We start from the raw sequence: 26,814 nt of genomic DNA on the forward strand, positions 1-26,814 counted from the left end.
TGGGGGGAGAGGTTGGGCTTAGATAGATGGAATGGCGGATGCCCCGAGAATGGAGAAAGGGACCCTATTGCCCGGGATGGAGGACAGAACTGGATGAGGAAGGTGGGGGGAATAACTGAAGAGATAGCGGTGGTGGTGAAGTCTAGCCTGGGGTGAAATCCGGCCTCCTTAATGTCTCTGATTTTGTGTGAGACAAACTGTCAGTCCCTGGTCTCCATACCTCTCTCCTTTACACGTTTTTTCAGCAAATATATTACCCCCATCCCTATTGACTCCTGAGAGAAAAGACCATAAGAACTGGCGGGAGATGGATGCCAGACGCTGCACCGGAGTGGGAGGGGTGCTGGCCACAGATTTGGAAAGTGGAGAGGCCAGAATGGAACGACCTGTGCCAGGGATGGGGCGGGAGGAGGGTAGGAGGAAGCGGAGGAACCGGCGAGGAGGCCTTCTAGAACGGGCTCTTCAGGCCCAAATCGCTCAGCAGCCTGTCTCCCAGGTGAGGGGAGAGCAGTCCCCTCCACATCCCGCTGGCCAACAGAAGCACATTCGAGGTTAGTAGGAACAGCGTCTTTAATGGGCCCCGCCTCCCACGCCGGCTAAGCCGCCCCCCTTGCGTGCAGCCTTGGCCTCTTCCACAGCGGCGCGCAGGGCGAGGGCAGGGTCCCTGCGAAGCAGGGCCAACGCCCCGAGCAGCGAAGCGGCGCCGTCCCCCGCACGGAGCTTTTGGCCACTCAGAAAATAGTGGGGCAGCGTCCCAGCCTCGAGCACCCGGCCCAGCTCATCCAGCAGCCCGAGGCAGCAGGCGCCCGCATTCTCGGGTCGCGCCAGATAGAGCGCGGGCAGCCGCTCGCACGCCCAGTAGAGCAACGTCCGCAGGAGGTAGGGCGCCGCGACCCTAGTCCCGGCCACCAGCGGGCGCAGCAGCGCCTGGGCCGCCGCGTGCGCTTGTAGCAGGGGAACGGGTATGCGCGTCTTGAGCGCCAGCTCTTGGCGGGCGAAGCAGAGCTGCCAGCCGGGGGCGCCCGGCCGCTCTGTGCCGCCGCCGCCGGGCACCAGGTAGAAGGAAGACGACTCCGAGGCCAGCGGGCCGGCCCACGAGTGGCTCCGAGCCCCCTGGGGCCAGCCGGCCACGGACACCACGGGGATCAAGTCGAAAAGCAAGAGGCGGCGCGGGGGCCCGGGCGTAGCCACGAGGATGGTGGTGACCCCCGCGTGGCGGGCTGCGTGGACCAAGCGCGGGGCACCCGGGACCGGAAACAGGGACTCAGCGACCGCCGCCAGTGAAGCAAAGAACCAGGCAGCCACCTGGGCGGGGCACAATGTGGGCCATGCCTCCGGAGCCTCCGACGGCTGTGGCACTGGGCTAACTTCGGCTGCTTTGGTGACGTCACCATTCGTTTTTTTCAGTGGTGAGGGAAAGTCAACATCGGTTACGTCTTGTTGAGGCAACTCTGGCACTGAAACATTACTAGGTGAGTTTTCCAAAGACTCGTGTGCCTCAGGCTCAGTGACGTCACCGTGTAGCTGGTCCACGGAGATTTGCGGATCCTTGGGAGTTTCTTTGCTTTGGGCTGGGTGGATCGAATCACGTCCTCCTGGGACTGGGGGTCCTAGGCAATCCTGCCATGCCTCCCGGACCGAGGTTCCGCGTACCTGCTCTGGGAGGAAGAGCCATGCGTAACAGGATTTCACGTCCGGTTGCAGCTCCTGCCCAGTGCCATCTAGCGAAAGCACGGGCACCAGGAGTGTGAAGCCGGCGTCGTAGTGAGGTCCCCGAGCGTAGGGACCTAGAGGCGCAGGCCCCAGATCCAGGGAGCCCTCGCGAATCCCGCCACGAAGCAGCAAGAGCTCTGCCTGAGGAGGAAAGCGAGGGTCCCGGCGGTGAACGAGACCTAAGGAAAGAGAAGGGATCGTAAAGGCGTGATCCAGAGCCGGGGCGGGGTGAGGCGGAGCTGAGAGCTGCAAGTTCCCGAAGGCTGGGAGGGTTACTTACCAAGCAAAGAGAAAACAAAGTCCTTGGCCTGGAGGAGATCTGGTCCTGGCTTGGGACCTTCACTCCAGCTCGCCTGCATACCCAGCTCCTGGATCAGCTGGGTTAGTTCTTGCAGCTGCGCCCCAGAGCAGAAGTCGATGTCCGTGAGCGGCCGGGCTGGGGCTGGGGGAGGTGGGCCCCACCAGGGAGCACTCCCCCAGACCGCGGAAGCCATATGGCTCTGTCGTTTGGGGGCTAGGAAATACACAGACGGGAGGAAGCCCAGACGGGCCGTTCCTTTTGCTGCGGAAAACTGGCCCCCGTTCTTTTCTCTTCCAGAGGCCAAGAGGGTTCCCAAGACACAGTCCGCCAATGGGTCTGCAGACGAAGGGCCCTAAATTTAGTCTTGAAAGAGAACAAATAAATACCTCCTCCGTCCTTGCCCTTTTCTCATATGCTGGTCCCCGCCCCCATGGAACGGTTCACCTGACTCAGCAGGTAGAAAGTAGCTGTTTGGCCCCTCCTAAGGAATGCAATAGCCTCCTTCGCTGCCCCTTGTCTACGCCCCCTTACCTCTTTTTCAGAAGAGGCTAGTGGCTTGCGGCTTCCCTCTTAGGGTTAGCTATAAAGGCTGGGAAGAGAATGGATAGGAAGATTCAACAGGTAACTTCTTCCTGCTGCCTGCAAGGTCACGCCCCTAAATTATAACCACGCCCCTTTCTGGAGACTGTCGGGGTGGTTCCGGACCAGCCCGGCCTCCAGTCAGAGTTCAGTCACTCCTTTCGCTCTGCAGAGATCTCGCGGCTATCCTGGGAGTTGTAGTTTGTCTTCAAAGCTACCAGGGCGTTGGGGCCACGCCCCCACATCCTTTCCTGTTCCGTTGAAGTAGTGCCTGATGGAAGTTGTAGTTTCTTTGGAGATAAACTATTCTGTGTCTTTATGATAAACTATTCTGTGTCTTTACAAGGCCAGGTGAACCGCACAAACACTCCTTGGGGTTAGAACAGAGGCCTAATAGGATGGATCTGAATAGCAAACAATAATGACGGACATACACTAGGGCATGCGGAGAAATAGGGGACTCTACATCTCACTTGGGAGTAGAGGAGCCCTGGTCATTTAAATCTAGAAGGGTTCTTGCATGCAATTATAACTTCATTTTAGAGATGAGACTGCAAGCCTAGAAAGGTTGCACATGACTTGTCCAAGGTCAGAGCTGAGCCACAGAGGTGTTGGAAATGGGCTCTCCGGCTGGGACGTATCTCCTCGGAATCGGCGGTGGTAACGTTAGACAAGAACACACTGATAGTGTGCATGTAGTGACCCAGGGATGGACATCTGACTCAGGGAAGGGACATATTAGTGTTGCCCACCTCAGACACACAAATGGTGGCAGGGAAAACACTTTGGAATCTCGCAGCTTATGTGTGTATACAGAAGAGTTATCAGGACTGAAAATCAAGTCCAGAGGAAACTCCAGCTGGGCTAGGGCAGGGCAATGAAAAATTATCAGGGGAAGGAAATGGCTTTCAGCGACCAGAGCTATCATGGACACAGCTTAAGTCCAGGATGAAACTAGGAGCCAGAATAATAGGACAGAAAGATAGGACACCAGAGACACGCTCACAGATTAGACCAATGCATACTGGACCAGGATTTTTAACATTCCTTTTTCCCAGGGGTCTGTCTCCACAGTGAACTAGGCCTAAGTCCATGGGCAAGAAAATTAAGTGGAGACACCTCGAAAAATTGAGAGGCCTATGAAGGAGGGGACCCTCAGAATCCAGGGCTCAATTTGGGGAGCCTAAAACACAAGGTTTCCTAGTCACTGACAAAGAGAGGTCTTCTCCCTCAGTAACCAAGAGCCCCAAACACAGCCCAGAACGGGGGAGGCAAGTTTCCGTACATCTGGTCGTGACCCAAGAGACCAGATGAGGAAAACTGAAGCCTGGGCTCTTTCTCACAGTCTGGGGAAATCAGGCATTGGCTGTCCATCCCCACATCTTACCTCTTCCCCAGAGGGTGGCTTCTGAGCCACCCTTAAAATAACTAAGTTCTCTAGGCTCTGGGGGAGCTTTAAGATGCCGGGGGTGGGTGACAGGGAAAGGAAAATTGCTCTAAACTCTAAAGCACTGCTCTCCAATAGCATTTTCCATGATGATGCAAATGTTCTAAATCTGTGCCGTCCAGTGCAGTAGCCACTAGCTCCATGTGGCTACTGAGCCCTTAGAAGGTCATGACACTGAGGAACAGAATTTTTTTTTTGGCCAAGCCATGAAGCTTGCGGGGTCTGAGTTCCCCGACCAGCTGTGGCTGGATTGAACCCCAGCCACAGCAGTGAAAGCGCCAAGTCCCAACACCTGGACCACCAGGGAACAGAACTGGATGCCAGGGAAATTCTGTTCCCTGAGGAAGAGAATTTTTAACTTAATTTTTAACAGAATTAATTTTCCTTAATTTTAACTAATTTACATTCTAATACGCATTTGGCCAGTGGCTACTGTAATTGACGATGCAGCTCTAGGGCCTTGGGGATAACGGATTTAGCTAGACAGCGATGGAAGGAAAGCAGGGATAGTTTAGGTTCTCATCAGGCCCTGTGGGATGGGGCTGGGGTGGATGTCCTCAAATAACCACAGAACACTTCTCTTGTCTCTTTATTCCTCATGCATATGTCCCCCTTTTTTCTAAGTTGCTCATCACACACTGATATCCCCACTCCTTGATGGTCTCCGGTGAGTTGTTGGATGTCTCTCGGTGAAGGCGCCTGGGAGACAGAGCTTCGCACTTGTCCCTGCCTGCTCTGAACCGTCTCTGGCGGGCGTCAAAGACCACATGCCCTAGCCGGGTGCCTGACCCAGGACAGTAGGGCTTCCAGCTGGTTTTGGGAGGCGTAGACATCTGGCGATAGTTCTGGCAGGCTGGAGGAACTGTATCCATGGGCTGGTACACCCAGTCTTGGCTGCCTGCTCGCCGGGAGGGTGATTGGAGCTCAATCAGTACAGGTACTTCTGAGAAGATTTGCAGGTCATTGCAGGCCACCTGAGCCTTGGGAGAGCAGGAGTTCTGACTGGGTGGGACAGAAGTCCATGGTATGTGCTGCCCTGCATCCTCCTTTCGACGAACTGCCTCAGATATAAATGACCGTCGGGTCTGATGTGGGCCCAAAACTTGGACAGAGTCAGTTCCTAGAGGGTTCCTGTGGAGGCCAGGATTTGGGATAAGGCATGAGTTGTTATGGAGGCCTGATCTCTTGGATAAGCCAGAGTCTTCAGTAAGGGCTGGACCCTTATGGGGGCCAGGATCTCGATTAATTCCTGAGTGCTGTGTAAGCTAGGGTCATGGGTATGTTCTGAGCCCCTGTAAATTCCAGCATCTTGGGTAAGGCCTGGAAGCTTGTGGAGGCCTGGATCTTGAGCAAGGCCTGGGTTCTTGGGGGAGGGCTGGGTTTGGGGTAAGGCTTGGGTTTCTGGAAACTCTGCAGACTTTGGAAGGGCCTGGGGTCCTTGGGAGGACAGAGCCTTGGTTGAGGCCTGGACTCTTATGAAGTCCAGGGGGTTGGGCCTGGCTTGGGGTTTGGAAAGTAGTGGATAACTGGGGAGGGATGGGGCCCTGGGAAAAGAGGACAGACTGAGGAGACTTGGAGGTTGGGGGAAAGGTGGGGGGTTGTATTAAGGTGGAGGGCTTCTGGTGGTTGCTGTGTTGATGAAGGACCCATGATCTGGGAGAAACAAGAGGCAGATAAAGAGTGCATGGTGGAGGCATGGTGCATGGTGAGCTCTGGGCACTGGTTCGAGAATGGAAGCAAGGTTGAGAAGGTGCAGCATCCTTGGAGTACAGGAATGTGGGGTAGACTGGAGTCTGGGGGTCCGTGTTTCTCTTCTCAGACCTGCAAGGAAGGAAGCCGCAGTAAGGGAAGGTCTTGGACTGTACAAATTTGTCTTTGGAATCATTTGAGATCTTCCCTTCCATATTCCCCAACTCCAGGTAACCCAGTATGGATCCTGTGGAGGGCTTAGCACTGTCCCCATTACATTGCTTGAGTGTTCAGCTGTACCAGAGCTCACCAGACCATGCCCCTCTTGGGGCCTGGAGAGGGTACCCAAGTCCTTTCTGGAATACCCAGAGTTCTGAGGGGGACACACATGGAATAAGTTCTGCTTTATCCTGCGGTCATCATAGACCACATGGCCGGAGGAGAGGCCTTGGCTGAAGGCAGACAAGGTAGAGGGAATAGAATCTAGGATGGGGGTAGGGGTGGTGGAAGGGACTGGAGTGGTCGTCAGGGCCATGACCAGCGCTAGGACAGAGGTTGTGTCAGAAGTTGGGACAGGGGCTGGTGTAGGGGCTAGGGCAGGAGTAGTAGCAGGGGCAGAAGTTGGGGGAGGGACTGGGGCAGCAGTTGGGGGAGGGACCAGAGTGCTGGCATGGGTATAGGTCAGATGAGCAAGGGTCAGGGTGCAGAGAAAAGTGTGGCCCAGGGACTGGGCTGAGGCATGTGAGGGGGCCTGGGCTTGGGCCTGGGCTGGGGTATGGGATGAGGTATGCTCAGGGCCCTGGACCTGGGCAGGGCTGTGCTCAGAGGTGAGGGCTGGGGAGGGGGTCTGGGCCTGGGGGGTGGTGTGCTCAGGGGGGTGGCATGTGGAGCAAGTCTGGGCCTGAGGTGGGGCGTGCTCAGTGGGGTGGGTGGAGGAGAAGGTCTGGGCTTTGGCAGGAGTGTTCCCAGTGGGGTGCACTAGGGAGAAGGCCTGGGCCTGGGCGGAAGTGTGCTCATGGGCGTGGCCTCGGGAGCAGGTCTCAGACTTGGGGGTGGGTGTGCTCAGTGGGGTGGGCTGAGGAGAAGGTCTGGGCCTTGGCAGGAGCATGCGCAGGGGGCTGAACTGGGGGGCGGGTCTGGGCCCGGGCTGGGGCCTGGGCTGGGTCAGAGTCTGGGGTCTTAGTCTTGCTCTCTTGGGGCAGGCGGAGTGGAACCACGTCCACCTTGCTCATCCTGCGGAGCTTGGAAGATGTCTCTTACCTGGAGTAAAAGTTGGCTTGGGACTTTAAGGCTGTGACCGGAGAGGCTTCCCCAGCTCCCACTACCCGCTCCTTCCACAGTCCCCATGGAGCCTCCCTGGAAGCCCCAGCCCGTCCACACTGAGGCGGCATCCAGCAGCACTTAGAAGCCTTCTCATCTTTTGTGTCTGGTATCCAGGAGTCAAGGTGGTTTGGGTGCCCGAGCAGGAAGCTTGGGCGATGGCGGAAGCGGGAAGAATCTCTTGAGCACAGGTTCTTGGGATCCAGGGAGCAGCGCCTGCGCATGCGATGGCTGCCTACACAGCTGGCTTGCTTGTCTGTGGGGAAAGGCGAGATGGGTCAGGGCCTGGGTTCCTGAGGGGCTGAGAATCAAGGCAGGGGTAGAAGAAAGGGGACAGGCCCACATCCCCTGAACCCACGCCGGCGCCCACTCACCTTTGGGGAAAATACGATTGAAAAGTGCCCGCAAGAATCTCTTCAGATGCCTCCAGAGTTGAGGGAAGAAGGGGAGGGGGGAGGCCGGGAGCAGGGTGAGCCCTGAAATCCAACCCTTGTCCGGCCACACCCCAGCAGCCCTCCCAACCTCAGCCCCTTCAAGACCCCAGGGCTCCCCCAACCCCGCTGCCCAGATCCTGCCCTGACCATAGTCACCACGTTCATCCCCACGTTGAGCAAGATGAAGCTGACTGGGATCAGAAGAATTGAGTCTCCTAGCTCCTGGCGTGTCCTGGGGATGGTGCCAGAGCATGGCTCGGCTCGGCAGAGGGCTCGCTCACCCATGGCCGGGGGTCCAAGGACTGCCTGGGTCCCCTGGCCTCCATATAGTCACTGGGAGCCAGACTGGGTCATAATGGGGCAGGTGGTGAGGTCACAGTGAGGGAGGGGGACGAAAAGGAGGGCCCAGGGTGGCATTCCCCTGGTAACCAGGGTCAGGTAAGCTGAGCCTGGACAGTCAAACAGGGCCCGTAGGCCGGCACACATCCCCTCGAGCGGTCATTCATTCGCTCACCGCCCGCTGACTCACTTGTTCGAATGACACATTCCGTCTCTTGGCCCCTCTTGAGACTAGGAAGACCTTGGCCTCAGAGCCCTGCGGAAGGCCTGGCTGGAGTCCAGAGCCTCAGCCTTCTTCATGCCCTTCACTGGGCCTGGAGCTGGACCTGCCCAGATGTGGAACCTCCCAGTTTGGAAGCAGCTTCTTGTATGAGGCTCTTTGGGGACAGGGAGAGCTGAGACACAGAGGAGGTGCCCAGAGAGCAGGGGTTTGGAGTCTGCAGCTGCAGATGTACTTAGTGCATGGTATAGGACCAGGAGGGGCCTGCTGGCAGAACTGTGGCCACTAAACCAAGGGGACCCTCAGGCCAAGAAGGGGACACTGGCTTCTTATTGCAGGAAGCCAAGCGCAGGGACCCAGGCTGGCAGAAGGAGTGGTGCTTCCAAGCCACAGACCACCAATGTTTCCTGGACTCTGGCGCTCTTTATTCCTCTCTCCATGCCCTGCCGCCCCCCGCCCCCGGCCCCATTTGCTACTGGTCAGTTCGTTTTCCCAGTCTGGCTCGCCTGCAGAGAGGGCCTGGAGGCCGAGGTGGAAGGTAGCAGCGAGTTGGCCCGTGCTTGGCCCTCCTGCGGTTGCCGCTTCAGCTCCAGGCTGTCATACACCTGGTAGTTGGCATTGCCCCCCGGGTTCCGCCTGAGTGGCATGAAGGTGGGTGGGGGTGGAGGGTGCTCGGTAGCCTGGATGTCGGGCAGGGGCTGGGAGGGGCGGAGGAGCAGCGCTGAGCTGGGAGCCGGGGCCCGCTGGTCCGAGGCCTCGGCCAGCACCGTGAGGGAGGCGGATGTGGCCAGAGGGCGCCGCACGGGCAGCGTCTCAGCCCATTCGGCCGCCCGGCACCGCACCTCGTGGGGATCCTGGGAGTAATTCAAGTGTCCCGTGAAGGGGTGCGGGCTGCGGTTGGGCTGGCTGTGAGCACAGCTGGGGAGGCTCCGTCCGTGGGCCGGGGAGGAGTTGCGCTGCCAGGCTTCGGGCCGGCAGCCCCAAGGCAACAGAGCGGATGGAGGCTCAGAGCCCTCCAGACCACGCCGCCGTTGATCCCAGGAGTCATACGGCAGCTGGCCCCTTGAGGGGTAAGTGCTGTGCCCCCCAGGGACCCACGAGGGGTTAGGGGGCAGCCGTCGGAGAGGTGGTGGAGACGAGGTCCACTGGTCAGCCTCCACGTTGCCCCAGATGCGGGATGGTGAGCAGGGGGCCCCAAAGGACTGCAGCCTTAGCTCGGACTTGGCCTCCACATGCTTGGCTATGCGGCGCAGCTCGGGCGACAGGTAGAGACAGGGTGGTGGCAGGCTGGCCAGGATCCCACCCTGACGGCCCCAGAGGCCCATGTTGGAAGGCAGGCCCATCTGCTGGTAGAGCCCTCCCCAGCAGCCCCACGGGTACTTGGGTTGTGGGAAGGAAAGGTCATCTTCCTCCTCCAGGTAGGAGTCCGGGTCCTCCCGATCAAAGGAGGGCATCGGCCGCAGCTGTGACATCCCGTGGCTGCGATGCGGCCTACGGAAGCCTGAGCGGCTGTAGGGGAATTGTCTGCGGTTCTTCGGCCTCCGCTGGTGGCTGCAGGGGCGGCGGCTGCAGCTGCGGCTACGGTTGCGGAGATGATGGTAGGAGGACAGGGAGTAGCAAGCGGGCCGGGCCATCTTCACTTCCACAGGGTCCAGGATGCAGTGGATGTGGACATCTTGGGCCTTGGCTGGAGGATGTTTGGGGGAACTTTCACAAGCCTGCGAGATTTCATCTGGGGGAGGCGAGAGTCCGTGAGGGCAGGGCAACTGTCAGAAGAGTTCAGGTTGGGAACCTGGGGGCCTGGGTTTCTAGGGCCCTGGGAGTGGCGGGGGCGGGGTACCCCCTACCTGTCTTCCGTACTTACTTTTCTGATTAATCCAACAGATGGTCTTGTCTAAGGCATTCTGGAGCCCATGCCATACCTGGGTGGGGTGGGGTGGGGTGGGTGAAAATGAAGGCCAGGCTCTCCACCCTCACCCCCCGTTCCCGCCAAGACCGTTCCTGCAGACGGAGGTGCAGGCTGCAGCTGGTTCCCACCCTCAGCCCTCTTCACCCCTACTGGTGGTCCCCAACCATCGCTGACCATAGTTGCCATGCTGATCCCAGTGCTGACAAGGCCCAGCAGCAGGAGCAGGAAGTCCTCCGCGTTCTGGGTACTTTCTTGGTATTGATGGCAGCACCCCAGGTTGTCATACCAGAGCCGGTTTTCCACGGTGGGGGGGTCCTAGGGCCATCTGGGCCGCGGGCCGCGCCCCCCCCGCACCGGCCCTGACCCACAGTGCAGTCATGCCAGGACCTGCGGACACCCACCAACAGGTGAGGGAGCATGCATAATGAGGCACGTTGCAGGGAGTCACAATGCCGAGGTGGCCAATCTTTCATCCACTCAGCTGGCCCTTTATGTGGCCATCTCTGCCCTCGGCTCCCACTACATGGAGCCTAGTCCCCAGAGTTCAGTCTGCCCTTCTGTCTCCACGGGGCCTTGCTTAACTTGATTTGCAAGCATGGTTGCTACAGATGAGAGACCGTCTTCATAGGGACTGAATCATGCATAAAGGATTTCCTCCATTTCATTGTTCGAGACATTATAGCAGCTTATGTAGCCTGTTGTTATTCTCCACCCACGCCTGCTTGGGGCCAGCAGCGAGGGTGACTAGATGGATGAGTGACAGTAAGAGTCCCCTCTGGGGTCGCCCCACTGCACCATCCCCTCCTTGTCCTGCCCATTTCCCTGTCATAACCACTCTAGTACCCACTGTACCCACCCCTTCCTGGCCGGGGGTTGCAGCCTTAGGTGTTGGTGGTCACTGAGCCCACTGGCCCCTTCGCTTCAGAGCAAGGGTTTGCCACCTTTGCCAGAGACCACCCCCAACCATGGTTTCTCTCCTTCCTAACCAACTGCCCTCCCACTGAGCCAACCCTCCGAGTTGAAAAACAGTTAGCTGCTGTCTTGAGAAAACCACATGAAATTCACAAAGCACAAAATAGATGTAATTGTGATATGACAAAAGGAATCTACTATTATAAACAGGGTTCATTGCTGGGGTCTGTGAAAGTGGTACCTGGGGAACCTCAAGTCATTTTGTTTGTACAATGAACATCTCAACAGATATAGAGGAACAGGGAATTCCCGGGAGGTCCAGCGATTAGGACTCCACGCTTTCATTGATGAGGGCCCCGGTTCAATCTCTGGTTGGGGAACTAAGATCCTGCAAACCACACTGCATGGCCAAAAAGAAAAAAAAGAAAGAAAGAAATAGAAAGAGCCAGTGGGCATTTTCCATCAAGACTCCAAACACGTAGCAGGTGCTCAATATAGACCCACTTAATGGAATCAGCTTAAAATGATCGATAACGTTAGTCAAATGAAAATGAACAGAGAAGCAGGGTGATTCATAAAAGGCCCATCTGTTCACATTCCAGGACCCCATCTGGTATGGAAGGTGAGGTCTAGGCCCTTCGACCTGGCTCCTTGTTCCCAGGTTGTGTGCGTGTGTGTGATCCCAAGTGTCTAGAAGTAGGTAGGGCCTGGGTTTCCCTGCTGTCCAGTGGATGCAATATCCCGATGAGTTTACATGGGAAACTGAGGAAGGTGGGAGGAGACTCTGATGGGCCAGTAGCAATGGGAATCTACCTGTGGGAGCAGGGATGGAGCGTCTGAGGCCATGAAGTTGATCCTTGGTGTCCATGTGACCATGAATAAGTCACTTGGCGTCTCTGAGCCTCAGTCTCATTTGTGACATGGAAGTGCTAATCAGAGGAGTGAGGGCACACAGGGCTGTGTGGACGCAGCCCTTGAGAGTGTCCTCAATATTTTATCCTCCGCTCCAAGCCTTCTCGAGTATACAGGAGCTTTGGGTTCTGACTGGGGAACTGTGAGGGCCTGGGTACCCTCACTCTCAGCCATCCCTCCCCAAAGGAACCAGGGCTTCAGAGGGACCACACCTCACCTGTAGTTACAGCCTAAACCAGGGCTCTGGTAGGAGCCGGACCTCTGAGAGACTGAGGCCAATACTGCCTGGGGATCTGGAATGGGATTTGGGGGGCTTCCCTGGGCACTAGAGAACAGAGTAGAGGCAGGTGGGAGCCTTGGAACCAAGAAGGGCCTGGGGAAGGGCTGAGGACAGGGCCTGGTGAGGCCAAGAGGTTGATGAGGGTCCTCAGGGCTCTCTAGGCCCTGTTGCCAAGGAGATCATTTCCTTAGCAACCAGGCTTCTGGGTGTTGTGTGGGCCCTGGCACCCCCCCACACCACCACAAACCACCTCCTCTCTTCTTTTTATTCTTCTTCCAGTCACCTCTTTGTCAGGGAACGGTATACCCAGGCCTTTCCCATCCCCTCAGCCGTGCTGGATCCAGAGACTGGGGGGGTAACAGTGGGACAGGGCCTCCACCTCCCTGGTCAGCTCCCGCAGCTGCCGCCTCACGTCTCTGGCATTATAGGCTATGCGCCCTGAGGAGTGGCGCCGGGGGATGTCTGCGACGTGGGCTGGGCCCAGGATGGGTGGCTGGGCTGGCGGGCACTGCTCCTGTTCTGCCTGGGGCACCCCCCAACGGTTCTTGTGTCTCAGGGCCTGAGGGCTGTGGGGCGGGGGTTCACAGGGTACGCGTAGGCCTCTAGGCCCAGCTCTGACTACCTCTCTTTTGAGCGGCCTTCCCTCTGCAGTTTGCTGGAAGCGGATGGTCTGGGTAGGTGGCTCCACGGCATCCTGGGCCCAGGGAGTCCAGAACCCCTGGGTGGACTGAAAGCCTTCCCAGTCCTTGGGGCAATTCCAGTTGTGGGGGCAGATTGTTGTGTGCTGACGTGGGGGCTTCTCGTCATCGCTGTCAGTTGTCAGGGGCCCAGGCTATGGGGTGGTGGGCGCGGCGTGCTGAAGAGTCTCGACGGCGATGGCGGCGAGTGGGTGGGGGGAACACGGCCATTTTCACAGGGTCCATGGTGCACCGCAGGCCGACTGCAGGGGCGCTCTGCTTCGGGGGCTGGGTCTGCTTCCCAGGTGAGCATAACTTAGAAGCCTCTGTGGATCAGGGACACGTCAGAGGCTGGTGGGGAGCCTGGCTTCTCCAGGGTTGGAGAGGCAGGGTGCAGGAAGAGAATCTGCATAGTTACGGTGTCTGAGCAGGGAGAGCGGGAGAGGAAGGGGCCCGCTTAAGGTCAGGGCTAGAACACCTGGTTTCTGCCTTTCCTATTCCCCAACCTCCCCATCCTCCACTTACCTTTCTCACAAATAACTCGAAACACTTGGTGTAAGAAGCTACGGAGTCTGCGCCAGAGCTAGGTGGGGGAGGACACAGTGACTCCAGGCAGGCCCCCGCCACCCGGCCTGCCCCCCAGCCATCCTGCTAGCACCCTCCCACCCGGCCCCACCCTGACCAGTGTCACCATATTGATGCCAATGTTAACGCAGATGATGAGGCCCAGCTGCGACAGGATGGAGTTGCCCAGGTCCTGGCAGTTGTTGGTGCTGGGGCTGTGACACGAGGCCCACCCGGGCCAGGGCCACTCAGCCGTGGCCATGGGGGTCCCTAGGCCCCCAACCTACTGTGCCCACAGTACCATCGGCCGCCTTCCTGTCCCAGAGACTCCTGGGGGTAAGCAGGTCACAGTGATGTGGGGCTCTCCCTCAAAATGTGCCAAGAGGGAGAGTCCTGGGCCTGTATTTGACCCTCCAGCCTGGGCCAGGGCTTAGCAGAGGCCAAACCCTTCACCTTGCGTGTCTCTCCTGTAGCCAGCCACCTGCACCAGCCCATAGGCCCTCTGGCCTGTTTGGTGTCTGTCCCCATCAGCCCCTGCCTGGTCCTCTACGCCAGGCTCTGACCTCTGCACAGACACTGGTCCTGATCTTAACTCCCCGAACAACCCCATTACCAATGACCACCTCACCCCAGCACCCACTCCCCCTTTCTCTCTGACCTCAGAGCTGTTCACTGGAAAGGGCTGTGGGCTCGGACCCCCTCCTTCTCCCTCACTGGCAGAGTCACTTCTCCAGGGTTTGTTTCTTTAGAGCCCCACCCCTACCTCCCAACACAACAGCAGGCAAAACCAACAGTTAAACTTTTATATTTACAATATTCTCTTCATCTTTTGCCAGGTTTAAAAATGTGTACAGAGCCGCGAAGGGTTAGGGTGGGGACATGGGATTGTCAAGGAATTGTTCTGGGGACAGGGGCTGGGCATTGGAGTCCGTGGCTGAATCATGGGGTCCCCCAGCCCCCCTCCCATGCCCCAGTTTGGGGGGCATCTGTCTACAGGGTTCAGGGCCCAGGTCCCTAGCATTTAGAAGGCAGGGCTGTTTGGAAAGGAGCTAGACCAGGCAGGGGAAGGGGTGGGAAAAGAACTAAGTTTCCATGGGTGGAGGTGGGGGCAGAAGGGACAGTCAGGAGGTAAAGTTCTGGGGAGCCAAGACCAGGGATTTGGGGGTCAGTGGAAGACAGCACTCCACCCCCTATTCAAATTTGGCACTAATGAACCCACAAAATGCCAGCAGACGAGGATTGGCTCCTTCTCGGCTGGTGTTCCTTGAAACCCTTCCCGACATTGTTACTTTCCCCAGAGGCCAAAACCGTCTCTCTTTGGGCAGTCACCTTACACACATCCTTTCAAATCAAATTCTTCCTGCTGGTGTCTGCCCAAGCGCCGTCCCCCACTGTCCCCTCCATCTGTTCCTCAGTACAGCTGACCCCGTTCTCTCCCCCAACCTGTCCGGGGAAGCCTTTCTTCCCTGCTCTCCTCCCCTCCCCCCTCCACTGCTCCTTTCCTTCAGCCCTGGGGGAGAGGGGGCAGGTCAAAGGAGGGGGTGGGCAGCTGAGGGGAGAAGCTGGCTTGAGACCAGGAAGGGATGTCTTCAGAGGGGGACGGCGAAGGGGAGAGGGAAAACAGGGGCAGAGAGGGAGGGATGAGACATGGCGAGAAGAGGGACGCAGGCAGGACCCCTTTAGCTGCCACCTCCCCCTCTCCTGTATCCTACCTGCCCGGGTCCAGGGCTGAGGAATCCTTGGCACGTTTTGGAGGGTCTTCGCCCCTCAAACCCACCTCACCAGTTTGGCACGGATGAGAGATGGTCTGAGGACTGAGGGAAGAAGGGCTGCCCTCAGACCGCGGTGAGGGCTTTGGTCAAACATGCACGGCCTCTGTGGGTGGCAGGTGCCACGCAGCCCCCCACCCCCCGAACTCTAGGGGAAGGAAGGGCAGAGCTTAGGGTCTGTTCATCTCCTCAGGGTTTGTCCCTCCCCCTCAGCTTCTGTCAGTTTGAAGTCCTTTCACTTGTCCTTCTCACAAGTCTCCCTTGTGAGAAGGTAAGTGCTGGGCCTGCGGCCCTAAGATGCAGGGAAGTGCTGGAGAGAAAGGGGCTGTCTGCATGGGAAAACATACATCCACATGCAAGAACATGTTTCCACTCAGAAATGCATCCTGGACCCAGGGGAAGACACGTTCCCAGGCAGCACAGGGATGCAGGATCTCCTCCCTTCCCCGCGGCAGGGAATGTGCGTCTGTCATCTGTGGAAGGCGAGGCCTGCCCGGGGGAGACCGTGCTTCACCTCACTTGTGCCACGGGGGATACACATGCTTCGCTGGGGCGGGAGGGCTGGGGGCAGGGCAGGGGGGCTGTGATTTCCTCGCTACTTCCCAGGCACCACCCTGCGTCGTCTGGTGGCCAAGGGTCGCTGTTTGTGAACACACCACTTCCAGGGTCTCCAGGGGGTGGGAGGAGGGAGAAGGTGGGAGAAGGCATGAGGGAACAGGATTCTGGGGCACAAATCCCCACAGAAATTCTTTGAGGGAGCCAACATGTGTCCAGGGCGGCAAAAAAAAACCTCACCCTGCACATGGGAAAACACACCCCCTCGTGAGAAAGCACACCTCCACGTGGGAAAATACTTCCACGTCTCCACACACCGAAGACGGGTGTCCAGACGACGGAGGGGAAAAAACACCCCCCCAGTTGTTCAAAGGCCCAAGTCCGGAGAAGAGAACGGGCCACTCCGCGCGGGAGAAGCGCACACATCCCGGCGAGGAACCCCACGTCCACCTAAAGCTCCTCGACGTGTGACAGCTCCACACGACAAAAGCCTGTCGCCAAGTCCTCCTCCCTGCCTTCTGAGCGGGCCGGGAGGGCCGGGGAGGGGGGCCTCCCCGAGCCGCCCCCTATACCCGAGTGGTGGAGTGGGGATGGGGGAGCGTGTTGTTGTGGCTGGTAGCGGTGGGGGGAGGTGGGGGGAAGGGCCCAAAGGGATGGAGGGAGGGGGGCGGCGGGGGAGGGGGTGGCCCCAGGCCGCTGGGCAGCAGGGTCAGGGCCCCGGGGGCCAAGAGAGGCACATCGTCCGGCGCCCGGCGCAGGGCCAGGGTGTAGTCGGGCGGGCAGGCGGGGCGCAGGGCCTCCGCAGGGTCCGCCCCGACGCCCCCGCCCCGCTTCAGCTGCAGCGACACCAGCTCCTCCTCGGGTGGCAGCTCACGGCCGGCCGCAGGGAGCAGGGGGCCCCCGCCGGGCACGCCGGAGCCCGAGCCGCCGGGGGGGCTGAGCCGCCTGCACCGCAGCTCCTGCCGCCGGTCCCGCTTGTAGTAGAGGGCGGCGAAGGCAAGGATGTTGAGGAAGAGGAGGGAGGCGCCCACGGCCACGGTGACGCTGAGCTCCGTGGAGTAGTCTCGGGAGTCCCCGGGGAAGCGGTCGTAGGCCCGGGGGCCCGGCTCGGGCTCGGGCTCGGGCGGCAGGGTGGCCGGAGGCGGCGGGCGGCGAGTGCCCGGGGCACCAGGGGGCGGGCGCGGCGGCCAGCGCGTGGCGTAGGGAGGGAGGCGCGTGGTGGTGGTGAAGAGCTCCGTGTGCAGGTTGTGCAGGTGCGGCACGAGCTCCAGCCAGAAAGCCACCTTGTTGGCGCGGTAGTTGTCGCGCACGCGCGGCTTCAAGCCGATGTGCAGGTACTGCTTCTCCTTGCTGTTGAACTTGCTCCACACCACCTCCTCGAAGCGGTTGGGCTTGGTGTGGATAAACTTGGTGTCCTGTGGCACCGGCTGGTTGGGGTCGCTGTGGACACAGGGGGGCAGGGAAAGGAGGAGTAAGGGTGAGGCTCCCATGAAAGGCGGGGGTGGGGGCATGCTATGGGAGGAATGGGGAGAGAGATGGACAGAGATGCAGAGAGCTGGGGAGACGGGAAGAGAGACAGAGACGGACACGAAGAGACAGAGAAACTGCCAGAGACGGACGGACAGACAGACAAATAGGGATGAAGCCAGACTGCCAGAGACAGTCTGAGATGAGGACAGAGGGGCAGAGAGGGCAGAGACAGACCACCAGTGACAGAGGCAGAGTCTGAGACTGAATGAGATAGAGACATATGGAAACAGAGACACAAAAGGACATGAGAGACAGCCAGGGGGAAACCAGCGAGTACAGAGTAACCAGATCAAAGCAAGCAGAGATATCAATAGATTTCAAGAGAGAGAGGCAGAGACAGCAATAGACAGACAGACACAAACCCTCACACACACTCAGACACACAGATGGGAGCACTCAGACAGCGGGCCGAGCTCTGGGAGGAGAAGGAGAGAGCTGGGTGGGCAAGGGAGGGAAGGAGAGACAGACACGGAGCCAAAGGCACCAAGTGAGCCCGCCCCCCAGAAAAGACAGGGACCTCTCTGTCCAACTCTTCTGAGTCTTCAACACACACAGAAGAGCTGTCCGGCAGGTGTCTGAGTCGAGAAGGCAAGAGTGCCTTGATGGAGGAATGATGGCCGTGTGAAGGAGAGGGAGAGAAGGGGCTGAGGATGGAGGGGGTGTGTGCCCTGACCCGCAGAGATGCCCGACCCAGCCCCTCTGGCCCTCACCCGGTCTTGGCGAAGTTGGTCCAGTAGGTCATGACCACGGCGCTGAGCATGACATCATTCTTGGAGAAGTTGCAGGGGAAGAGGTCGGTGGCGCCCACCATGGGCACACCAAAGACGTAGGGCAGCTCATCCCCGTGCGCTGCATCTGCCCACTCGGGCCGGCCCTCAGCCTGGCAGTGGTGGTAGAAGGTGTAAAAGTAGACAGGGGACTGGTAGTCAGCGTGCAACTTGGCGGTGGCCACAGCCGGTGCCACCCACTGGTGGTCGGTAAAGAGCGCCAGCAGGGTCTTGCGCCGCATTTCGCCATTGTCCCTGTCGGCCCAGTCCGTGTACATAAACTTGATGGTCTCCCGCAGCACATCCTTGCCCTCCGGGTAGCCATACAGGTTGTCCACAAAGTTGGAGACGGTGAAGTCGAAGGCGCTGGCGGACACGCCGTCCTCGCTCTCCGCCGAGTCCTCCACGAACTTGAGGCCCTCTCCCTGGTTGACACCGATGAGCATGTCGTAGTTGAGGAATTCTCCCTGCTGCATGAGGATCTCAGGGTCATCGGGGACTACGTCACCGTCCACCACGGGCCCAAAGGCGATATGGTAGCTGGGGAGAAGGGGTCAAGGTCACATCACCTGTTCACCGGCCTCCTCTCAGCTCACAGCCTGCTGAGTCCTCTGCTCAGAAGACCCCTCTCCCCTAGTTAAAACCTTCTGAGCCCTTCAGGGTACTTGGCCTCTCGGGAAGTCCTCCCTCAAGCACTTCATGGAGCCTCGTGCACACTGGCTCTGTTTGGGCACCTCCGCCTAGGGAAGGCTTCTGGGAGAAGGCAGGGCCCCGGGAGGGCCTTGAAGCCCACCTCTCCTGGCTAAATGGAATGCTTGTGGCCTGCGGGCACCTCTCACCCTCAACCTCCTTGGAACCAGCAAGGAGAATGGAGGCCTAGACCTGGCCCTCTCCCACCCCCATACCGGGCGGGCTGCACGTCCTGGTCCACCAACTCCCGAGAAGGCTTCCGGCGCAGACACTCCACGGCCTCGGCGCTGTCCTCCCGGTCACAGCCCACCTTGGCCGCCAGCAGCCGCGTGTACTTGAGCGGCTGGTAGTTGACAGACCAGCTAGAGATGGCAGTGCCACTCTGGGCGATGGCCTTCTGGAACAGCCCTGGTGGGACAGGCAGGCTTTAGGCTGGGCTGTAACAGCCTGAGGGAGGAGAAGGGGGACCTGGTGGGGTCGGGGGTGTGAGAAAGGGGACAGGAGGGACAGGCTGAGGAGGTGGCTGGTACCTTCCGAATGGTGGGAGAGGATCAGAAGGTTGACACAGGAGGCCCCTGCTCCAGATCCGAAGATGGTGATGCGCTCGGGGTCGCCCCCAAAGTGGGCAATGTTCTCACTGAGCCAGCGCAGGGCCTGGATCTGGTCCAGGAGCCCATAGTTGCCTTTTGCAGCCTGGTCACCAGTGCTGAGAAAACCTGGGGGTAGAGGAAGAAAGGGGGCTTCCTGGGGGTGTCACAGCACCCTTGCCCTCTTTCTGGGCAGCTCAGTCCAGCCCAGAAGCCATTCTGCTTCTGCTGGGTTTAGAGGAACCCTGCCGGCAGGCCCTCCTCCCAGACTCCAGCCCCTAGAGTTGGCTGCCCACCCTCACCGAGCACCCCAAGCCGGTAGTTGAGTGTGGCTACAATGACGTTGCCGTAGGCGGCCAGGACAGAGCCATCGAACATGTTCCCGGTGCCCTCCATGTAGGAGCCGCCATGCAGAAACAGCATCACCGGCTTCTTCCCGGAGTCCCGGATATCTGCGAGGGGAGGGGGCGGGTAGGTGGGCCGGGGGGTGGGGGACAAGGACACAGTCAGACCAGAAGCAGCACCGCCCAGCTCCCAGGCCTGCTGAGTTCCAGCCCTGAGCTCAGGGGACATGTCACTCCCATCCCTGGGGGGCAAGACCGGATTCCCCTCCCTCCCTCCCCAGCTAGCCCTGGCAGAAGATCCCTCCCCACCTCCTGCCGGTGTGCCCTACAGCACTTCTCCCCATGCCTGGCAGACCTTCCAAGAAGCCTAGCAGAGGCAGGGCTGGGGGCTGGCCCTCCTCAGGGCATCTGCTGGACCCAGGGGAACCCCTCCCCACACACACACAGCAAATCTCCTTCCTGCTCCTAGGAAGAGCGAGCTCCCAAGGCTGCCACTGGAGCTAGAGATCCTGGGAGGGTCCTGGCGTTTCCTTCGACTCAGGCCGTGGGCCTCAGCTCCACATGGTAGCCTGGTCTGTGGGTGAGGGGGTGCCAGGCCCTAGGGTCCCTGGGGGCTTGGTCTCCTCCCCGCCCTAATTCCTTTCTAGGTCACCTCCCCAGTTACCATGGCAACCCCCAGCCTAATTACTGTGGCAGGAGGCGGCAGGGTGGGAAAGAGCCTGCCTAATGAAGCCAGGGTGCAGCTCTAGTCTCGGACCCCCCAAACTGGCCTAAGTCCTGAGCTCTGGATCTTTCTCTTGCCATGTCCCCAAAGGATCCCATGATCACTCCCATATGTAGAAGGCCCCTTGAGGGGTAACTAATTCTGGAAGAGGGTGGGAGTCTGAGAGGGCTTGCCGGGGTCCCTGCCCCTGCAGCTCCTCCACGATGCAGCCACAGTGCCTGTGCTGGCGTCACCCCTGGTCTCCAGGCCCTCCTCTTTCTTGACACCTGCAATCTCTGACCAGCCTGGGCACTCGGGCAAATAAGATCCAGGCCTGGGGTGACGCCAGCACAGCTGGTCCCCAGTGCCTCTGCCCGCCTCCCTCATGCCGCTAGGAACTTCCCTCCTGGCAGAAGGTCAACCAACAGGTCACTGAGACACTCCCCTCCATCCCCCCACAGACAGCTTCCTGCCTCCTGTCTCTTAGGACCTTCTATGACACCTCCTTCCACCTGACTTTGGCCAGGAGCTCCTAGGTGGGCAGTGCCCTCTCTGTGTCCTCCCCCAATCCTATTCTTCCCTTTGTTCCTGAACCTCCAGTGGCCTTCCAACAGTTCAGGCTGGTCTCCTTCCCTCCGAGGTCCTGTCCTAAATGTCCTCACTCCTCCCCGCTCCTCCCCACCCAGCACCTCCACTCCCAGCGAGGGGGGAGGGGGAGTCAGAAAGGGGAGGAGCAGGAAGGGGGGCTGGGGCGAGAAGAATTCAAAACCAACAACAAAAAACAGGATCAAGAAAGAAGAAAGAAAGAAAAAAACAACAACCAAAAAACAAGAAGCTCTCGGGGCAGATTCAACAAGAAAAGAAAAAAACCCCAAAAAACCAAGAAACCGAAAAAGATCCGTTTTTGGAAAAAAAGAAAAAAAGAAAAAAGTTCTTTGCACTTTTTCAAAATTTTGTGGTGAAACTTCAAGATATTGGGCCCTGTTTTCAAAAATGTCCAAATTCTTTAATTTGCTTCAAATGTGCGTTTTCTGCATCGGACAGGCTTTGTTTTGGAAACTGTAGCAGGTCTCTGCTGTCTCGACTGTGTCATCAATTTGCCAACTTAAATTTGTTTTTTTCAAATGTTATTTTGCTCCAAATTAAAATTGTTTTTTCAAATGTTATATTTCACAAGTTTCAAAACAGTCCAAATGTCTGTCAAACTAAACATTTTATCCAATTCTTTGGTGTTTTTTTGGTTTTTGTTTTTTTTCTGACATTCCAATTTCTTTTTGCACTTTATTTTCACCATGTTTAAGCTTTTCTTGCCGGTTTTCTAGTGGGTCCAACATTGTTCAAATTTCGTTTGAAGTTTTCGTAATTCTTTTTTCCAATTATTACAAATTTTTCTTTTCTTTTCTTTTTCGTTTTTAGTTGGGAAAACGACTGAGGGGCCTTGAGGGCTGTGAGGGCATTTAGTTAGGGGGCGGGGCCGAGAACGTCCTCTTATCAGCAACCACATGCAGCAGCGGGATTTTTAAATCTACCTGTGTCTGGCGGATTGAGCGTCGCCTCGTCACGTTTTTTTGTGAGCGGACCTAAGACCGGGAACACAAAACAGAGAAAAAAGGACAATTTTGTGGGGAAAGATGGGGGTCGAGGGGAGGTGGTGGATGGGGAGGGGAGGAGAGAAAGCAGAAAAGGGGAGGGTGAAGGGCAGAAAAAATAAGCCAAAAAAAGCAAAATTTGTTTTCAAGAAAAAGAAACCAAGAAAAGAGAAAAACGTTTCTACAACCCAAATTTTGTTCCCCTCCCCGGAAAAAGTCATGCCCCAAAGAAAAGGCTGGTTTTGGGGGGGTGGGGTGCCTGAGTGGGCTGAGGCCTGTCTTAAGACATATTGATTTGGCTGGAAAGGATTTGGCTTGTCCAAGTGTTTGCTAATTGCTGGAAATGAAACGGTGTTAGAGGTGGGGTGGGTGGGAGGGGAGGGGAAGCCAACCAGGGAGCCTGGGAGCCCAAGGCCAGCTGTGTCCCGCCCGGGGAGGGGCGCCACCACTCACGCAGGCCCTCTTCAGGACCAGCCAAGCACCTGCCCACTCCCCTAGGCTGTAGAGAGGAGGGGTTCCAGCAGAAAGGACTCTGCTTCCCTCTGGACCCATCTGGAGGGCAGAGGGTAGGATGGGGGTGGGGCAGCCCGTCCCCACAGCTCACAGCCCCTGGAAGCCCTCAGCTCTCCACTGGCCGGCAGGGGGGAGGTCAGCGAGGGATGCCTGCCCACCTCCCAGCCTCTCACCAGCCAGCATTTCTCTTCCATCCGCACTCACAAGCCTGACTTCTCACCCCATCTCCCTACTGTGGGGTGAAGCAGGGAAAGGGGTCATCAGGTCTTGCCCTCCACTCCACCTCTTCCCTCTGACCCCCCTCCCCACCCTCATCCCTTACCCAGGCCTGCTCTCCTCCCCCACAGATGGTGAACTCCCCACCAGGGGCGCCAGCCCCCCACCAACCCCTGCTCTAATGCCAAAAGCCCCCCTCCCCAATTGGGGGTTCAGTCCACAAATAGGGAATAGGAAACACAGTGCCCTGAGCCAGCCCGACACAGAAGGTGCCAGGAGGCGCGGGGAGGTGCAAGGTGTGCCCCGTCAAGGAAAGGCCTCAGACTGGGCTCAGAGTTTGGCTCGAGGCTTCTTTCAGATTGCGAGATTAGTCAAGGGAGAGCTGGAACCCAGAGACCTGAGGGGTTCCCCCAGGCTGATCAATTTCTCCTCCGTGGCCTGGGGACCAGCATGAGGAGGGATGGGTCAGTAAGGCTGAGGCCAGCCTCCGCAAGGCTTCTCCCAACTGGTGGTGATGGCCCCACGGGGACCCATTAGGATCAGGGCCTTTTCTTCTCTGACAGGATAGGGATGGGGATGGGGATGAAGTCAGCAGGGCGTGTGTGCGCGTGAGAATATGATGTGTGTGTATGAGTGTGTGTGTGTGTGTGTGTGTGTGTGTGTGTGTGTGTGCCTGAGTCAATGTCTTCCTCTCAGAGCTGGTGTGAAGATTCAGTGAGATCACCTGAATGTGTCAGGCCCCAAGCAGGTCTGCAATAAGCGATGGTTAAAAATACAGAAGGTGTGGGCATGGGTGGGGTGGGGGCAGGGTGGGCAGTTTGTGTGAAGGTGCTGGGGTGGACAGTCCATTAGTGGGAAGTGCTGGGTGAATGTTTCACATGAGGGGTGACGAGACAATAGCCCACTGAGCGGGGCTTTGCAGGCGGGACAGCTTTCTACCTGAAGATGTGGGTGGAGAGTCCACGAGTGGAGAGCATTGAGATGGGTGGCCTATTGGAGGCACTAGGGTGAATAATTCACTGGTAGGAGGGCGCTGGGGTAGGTAGGTGGTCCATGAGAGGGCAAGGGAAGGTAGAGTGGACGGCTCTGAGGCAGAGGGTGTTGGGATATTGGGGAGGATGTGTGGAATGTATTAGGGTAAGTGGTCTATCAGAGTGCTTGGAATCTGAACAGGATTGGGGCAGAAACTTCCGTGCATTGTGTGTATGGGTGGCTAGGAGGCGTGGCTTATACGGGGAGGGGTAGTGATGGTGTTGAGGTGCATGAGGTGTTCTGTGATTGGCATGTCCTCCGGGTGCAGGGAGCGAGGTGTTGGAGTACTTGATCTGTGAGTAGGGTGTAGGGTTGCCACCTGTGCTGTCACAGCCTGAGGTATGATACTGATGACCTCTAGGCAGGAGCTGGGGTAAGCAATGTCTGAGAGGTGTTGAGAACATAGGGGACCGTGGTGTGAGTAGCCTGTTGGAGCACGTGGTCCAGCTGCAGGGTTACTGGGGTAAAGGTCTGTGTATGGGTGTTACTAGGGCACATGATCTATACCCAGAGACACTGAGGAGCACAGGTCTACACGGGTGACAGGGTACACAATTCCAGAGAAGTGCTGGCGTCCGTGCTGTGTGAAGGTGCTGGGAATTTTGATATGTGGGATTCTAGAGCACAAGGTCAGTGTGCCGGTCGGTTGGGTACCTGACCTGAGTGTTGAGTATTTGAAATTCCTGGTCTTGTAGTGGGACTTGAGTTCATGATGTGTGGGTGTTGGGTGTGTAGGGTGTACAGTGGGGTTCCTGGATACCAAGCCTATATGTAAAGTTGTTGGAAAACGGCCTGTGGCGGGTGTTATCAGAGTGGATGGTCTCTGTGTGTGTCGGGGTTTCGGAGTGGTGACACGGGGAGGAGGAAGGATAACGTGGGCGCTCTTTGTGAGGATGGTCTGTCGGGGTGGCTGCAGGCCTGCTGATTACCCTCTGCCATGGGCTGCTGGAAGGTACTGACACTGGTTGGGCTCGATGTGCTGGAGGCTGGCTGGGGGGAACTGTCCGGTGGGAAACTGCTGCTGGGGACTAGAGCACTGCCGCAGTGAACTAGAGAGTTCATTGTCAAGAAGAGCCAGCTCGGAGCCCCGGGGAAGGTGTTCTGTTGGGGATGGGAGGGCTGTGCTGTGAGTGGAGGGGCCCTTGGCAAGGAGCTTCCCTGAGCCTTCGGGAGTGTATAGCGATCAGGGGACAGAGCATCCTGGGGAAGAGGCACTCAGCTCAGGTGAGGGGCCCTGCATGTGACAGAAGGACGTCTGCCCATGCTGGCCTGGGGAGAAGGAGTCTTTGCTGTCCTTGAGGTGGAGGTGGAGCTCAAGTGGGCAGTGGCTGAGGACAAGCCCAGGCCTGGGCGCAGGAGATGGGGCAGAGCCGGAGTGGCTGTCTACGCAGCTGATGATGGATGCCTCCACCACCTGACCGCCCTCAGTGTCCCCTCTGTGTGTGCCTCTGTGGGCAGAGGGTGGGTAGGCCCAGCCTAGTCCTGCTGCCCTTGCCATCGGCTCTCTGGGTGCACAAAGAGCTTCTGGGCTGACTGTGGGATTCGTTCCTAGGACTGCCTGGCAGGGACCCGTACCACCCTGGGAGGGCACGCAGAGCCCGCAGGGACGCACTGCCCCTCACGGCCCCGGCGAAGGCCCAGCTCCCGGCCCGGGGCCTGCCGGCGCCTGAGGGTGTGCATGGATGTCTGTGGGCTGTGTCCACCGGGGGCCCGGCCCGGGGCCCGCGCCCTTACCGTCCTCGGTGGGCACGTAGAGGTTGAGGTACAGGCAGTCCTCGCTCTGGTTCTGCACGTAGGTGGCGGCCGCCTCCAGGTTGTCGGTGAACCACACGGGTAGCATGATGGCGGGCAGCGCCCCGTGCAGGTTCTGCGGGCAGGCGGGCGGCAGGGTGGTGGCGTTGCGCACGCCGGGCCAGGAGGCGGGGGCCTCAGGCGGCTGGAAGCGGCGGGCGCCCAGGGGGGGCGTGGCGTAGGGCACGCCCAGGAACTGCACGACCGGGCCCAGGATCTCGTTGTTGAGCTCGCGCCGCACGCCGCGCACTCGCCCGTAGGCCGTGTTCACCACTGGGAAGCGCTCCTCCCCGAGGCTGCCAAGACCCAGGCCCGGGCCGCCCGGGGCGCCGCCGCCGGGACCCCCTCCCCCCCGCTGAGCCCCCGCCAGCCCCACCAGACACAGCGCCAGGAGCCACATGCTGATCGGGGGACCCCCCCTCCCTCCCCGGGACCCCCCCCCTCGGAGAGAGAGAGAAGGGGGGGGAGAGGGAGGGAGGCCCCCCTCGCCCCAGGAGGGAGGAGGGGGCGGGGGAAAGGGAGGGAGGAGGGGGGTGGGGAGGGACCTGGGTTAGACGGGACAGAGAAGGGGTCTGTTCCTCTCCATGGAGGGGGCGAGGGGTGGGGAAGGGGAAGGAAGTGGGAGAAGGTGAAGGCAGGCCCAACCTGCGGGGAGGAGGGACAGACAGACGGACGGACAGAAAAATACAGAGAAGAGGTGCAAGAAGGGAAGGGAAATTGGACGGGGCAGACAGACAGGAATGGGGAAACAGAAGAGACAGGTGGTTAGTGACTCGGAATTCAGACCAAGTTGTCCCCCTTCTTCCATCCTCTGGCCCCTTGACACCTCCCCCCCCACCCCAGCCACCCCCTCCCCTCAGCAGGGACCCAGATAGAAAAGTCTGAGGCTGGGGTGAGGTCCAGATGTGTTAAACGTCTAGGACCACCAGAGGGGAAGGAGGGTCAGCTCCCCAGACCCAGTACTTCCCCTTCCAGCTGTTTATCCCTCCCAGGCATGTTCTCCTCAGGGACTCAGGAGTCCCAGTTCCCACCTCCCTGGGAGGGATGAGACAGACAAGGAAGAGAAAATAAAAATACCAAGTCATTAATTAGCAGGAAGTGGTGGGTTTGTTTATACGTGTTAATCACTCCTGAGCTGTAATTTCATGGCACTGAACTCCCACCCCAGGCCAGACTTGGGTCTTTCTTGGGACTGCACAAGCCCAGCACCTTACCCTCCCTTCAACATCTCATTCTAGAAGGATTTGTGTAGTGGGGGAGACCCCTGCACCCCAGGGCCTCTCCATTTCTCCCCTCAGAAGTTAAGGTGCCTTGAGGCAGGGAGAGGATGGGGAGGGGATGCTGGAGGGGCAAATCCGGGGACAGGTGCGTGATTCTGCAGCCGGTTGCCGGGCGACAGGATGCTGCCCCGCAATGCTACCTCGGCAACGGG

At 58.7% G+C, this 26,814-nt stretch overlaps 5 protein-coding genes across 7 annotated transcripts; all 5 read right to left on the reverse strand.

Annotated features, from left to right (window-relative positions):
* Positions 1-570: 570 nt before the first annotated feature.
* On the reverse strand, positions 571-2,676 carry TMEM102 (transmembrane protein 102; the record flags this gene model as incomplete). 2 transcript variants are annotated; one of them, XM_079905079.1, is made up of 3 exons in its annotated part: positions 2,546-2,676; positions 1,994-2,350; positions 571-1,892 (listed from the first exon to the last, which is right to left on the reverse strand). In XM_079905079.1, exons 2-3 carry the CDS (start codon positions 2,205-2,207, stop codon positions 571-573), a joined length of 1,536 nt encoding a protein of 511 aa, XP_079761205.1. In that variant the 5' UTR covers positions 2,208-2,350; positions 2,546-2,676. The 2 variants fall into 2 exon arrangements, with proteins under 2 accessions (XP_079761205.1, XP_079761206.1); XM_079905080.1 differs by having other exon boundaries at positions 571-1,658; positions 1,994-2,640.
* Positions 2,677-4,636: 1,960 nt separating this feature from the next.
* SPEM3 (SPEM family member 3) lies at positions 4,637-7,768 on the reverse strand (the record flags this gene model as incomplete). The annotated part of the gene is given in 7 exon segments (XM_079904492.1): positions 4,637-5,125; positions 5,260-5,409; positions 5,411-6,015; positions 6,018-6,726; positions 6,776-6,985; positions 6,989-7,306; positions 7,496-7,768. Coding segments are annotated over 7 exon segments (2,754 nt in total).
* A 454-nt stretch (positions 7,769-8,222) lies between these two features.
* SPEM2 (SPEM family member 2) lies at positions 8,223-10,330 on the reverse strand (the record flags this gene model as incomplete). The annotated part of the gene is made up of 4 exons (XM_079904493.1): positions 8,223-9,774; positions 9,907-9,964; positions 10,126-10,266; positions 10,316-10,330. 4 exons carry the CDS (start codon positions 10,328-10,330, stop codon positions 8,522-8,524), a joined length of 1,467 nt encoding a protein of 488 aa, XP_079760619.1. The 3' UTR covers positions 8,223-8,521.
* Positions 10,331-12,334: 2,004 nt separating this feature from the next.
* On the reverse strand, positions 12,335-13,890 carry SPEM1 (spermatid maturation 1; the record flags this gene model as incomplete). Its single annotated transcript, XM_079906010.1, is given in 7 exon segments — positions 12,335-12,400; positions 12,402-12,637; positions 12,640-12,674; positions 12,676-12,872; positions 12,874-13,058; positions 13,258-13,315; positions 13,415-13,890. Coding segments are annotated over 7 exon segments (921 nt in total). The 5' UTR covers positions 13,559-13,890.
* Positions 13,891-13,893: 3 nt separating this feature from the next.
* NLGN2 (neuroligin 2) lies at positions 13,894-25,782 on the reverse strand (the record flags this gene model as incomplete). Of its 2 annotated transcripts, XM_079906008.1 has the most annotated exons (7): positions 13,894-17,060; positions 17,861-18,457; positions 18,823-19,015; positions 19,138-19,323; positions 19,497-19,646; positions 21,771-21,821; positions 25,326-25,782. In XM_079906008.1, the coding sequence occupies 7 exons, from the start codon at positions 25,780-25,782 to the stop codon at positions 16,187-16,189; spliced, it is 2,508 nt and encodes an 835-aa protein (XP_079762134.1). In that variant the 3' UTR covers positions 13,894-16,186. The 2 variants fall into 2 exon arrangements, with proteins under 2 accessions (XP_079762134.1, XP_079762135.1); XM_079906009.1 differs by lacking the exon at positions 21,771-21,821 and having other exon boundaries at positions 25,326-25,658.
* Positions 25,783-26,814: the final 1,032 nt, after the last annotated feature.

The sequence above is a fragment of the Stenella coeruleoalba genome (genome assembly GCF_951394435.1).
Source record: "Stenella coeruleoalba genome assembly, chromosome: 19".
Taxonomy (NCBI): Eukaryota; Metazoa; Chordata; class Mammalia; order Artiodactyla; family Delphinidae; genus Stenella; species Stenella coeruleoalba.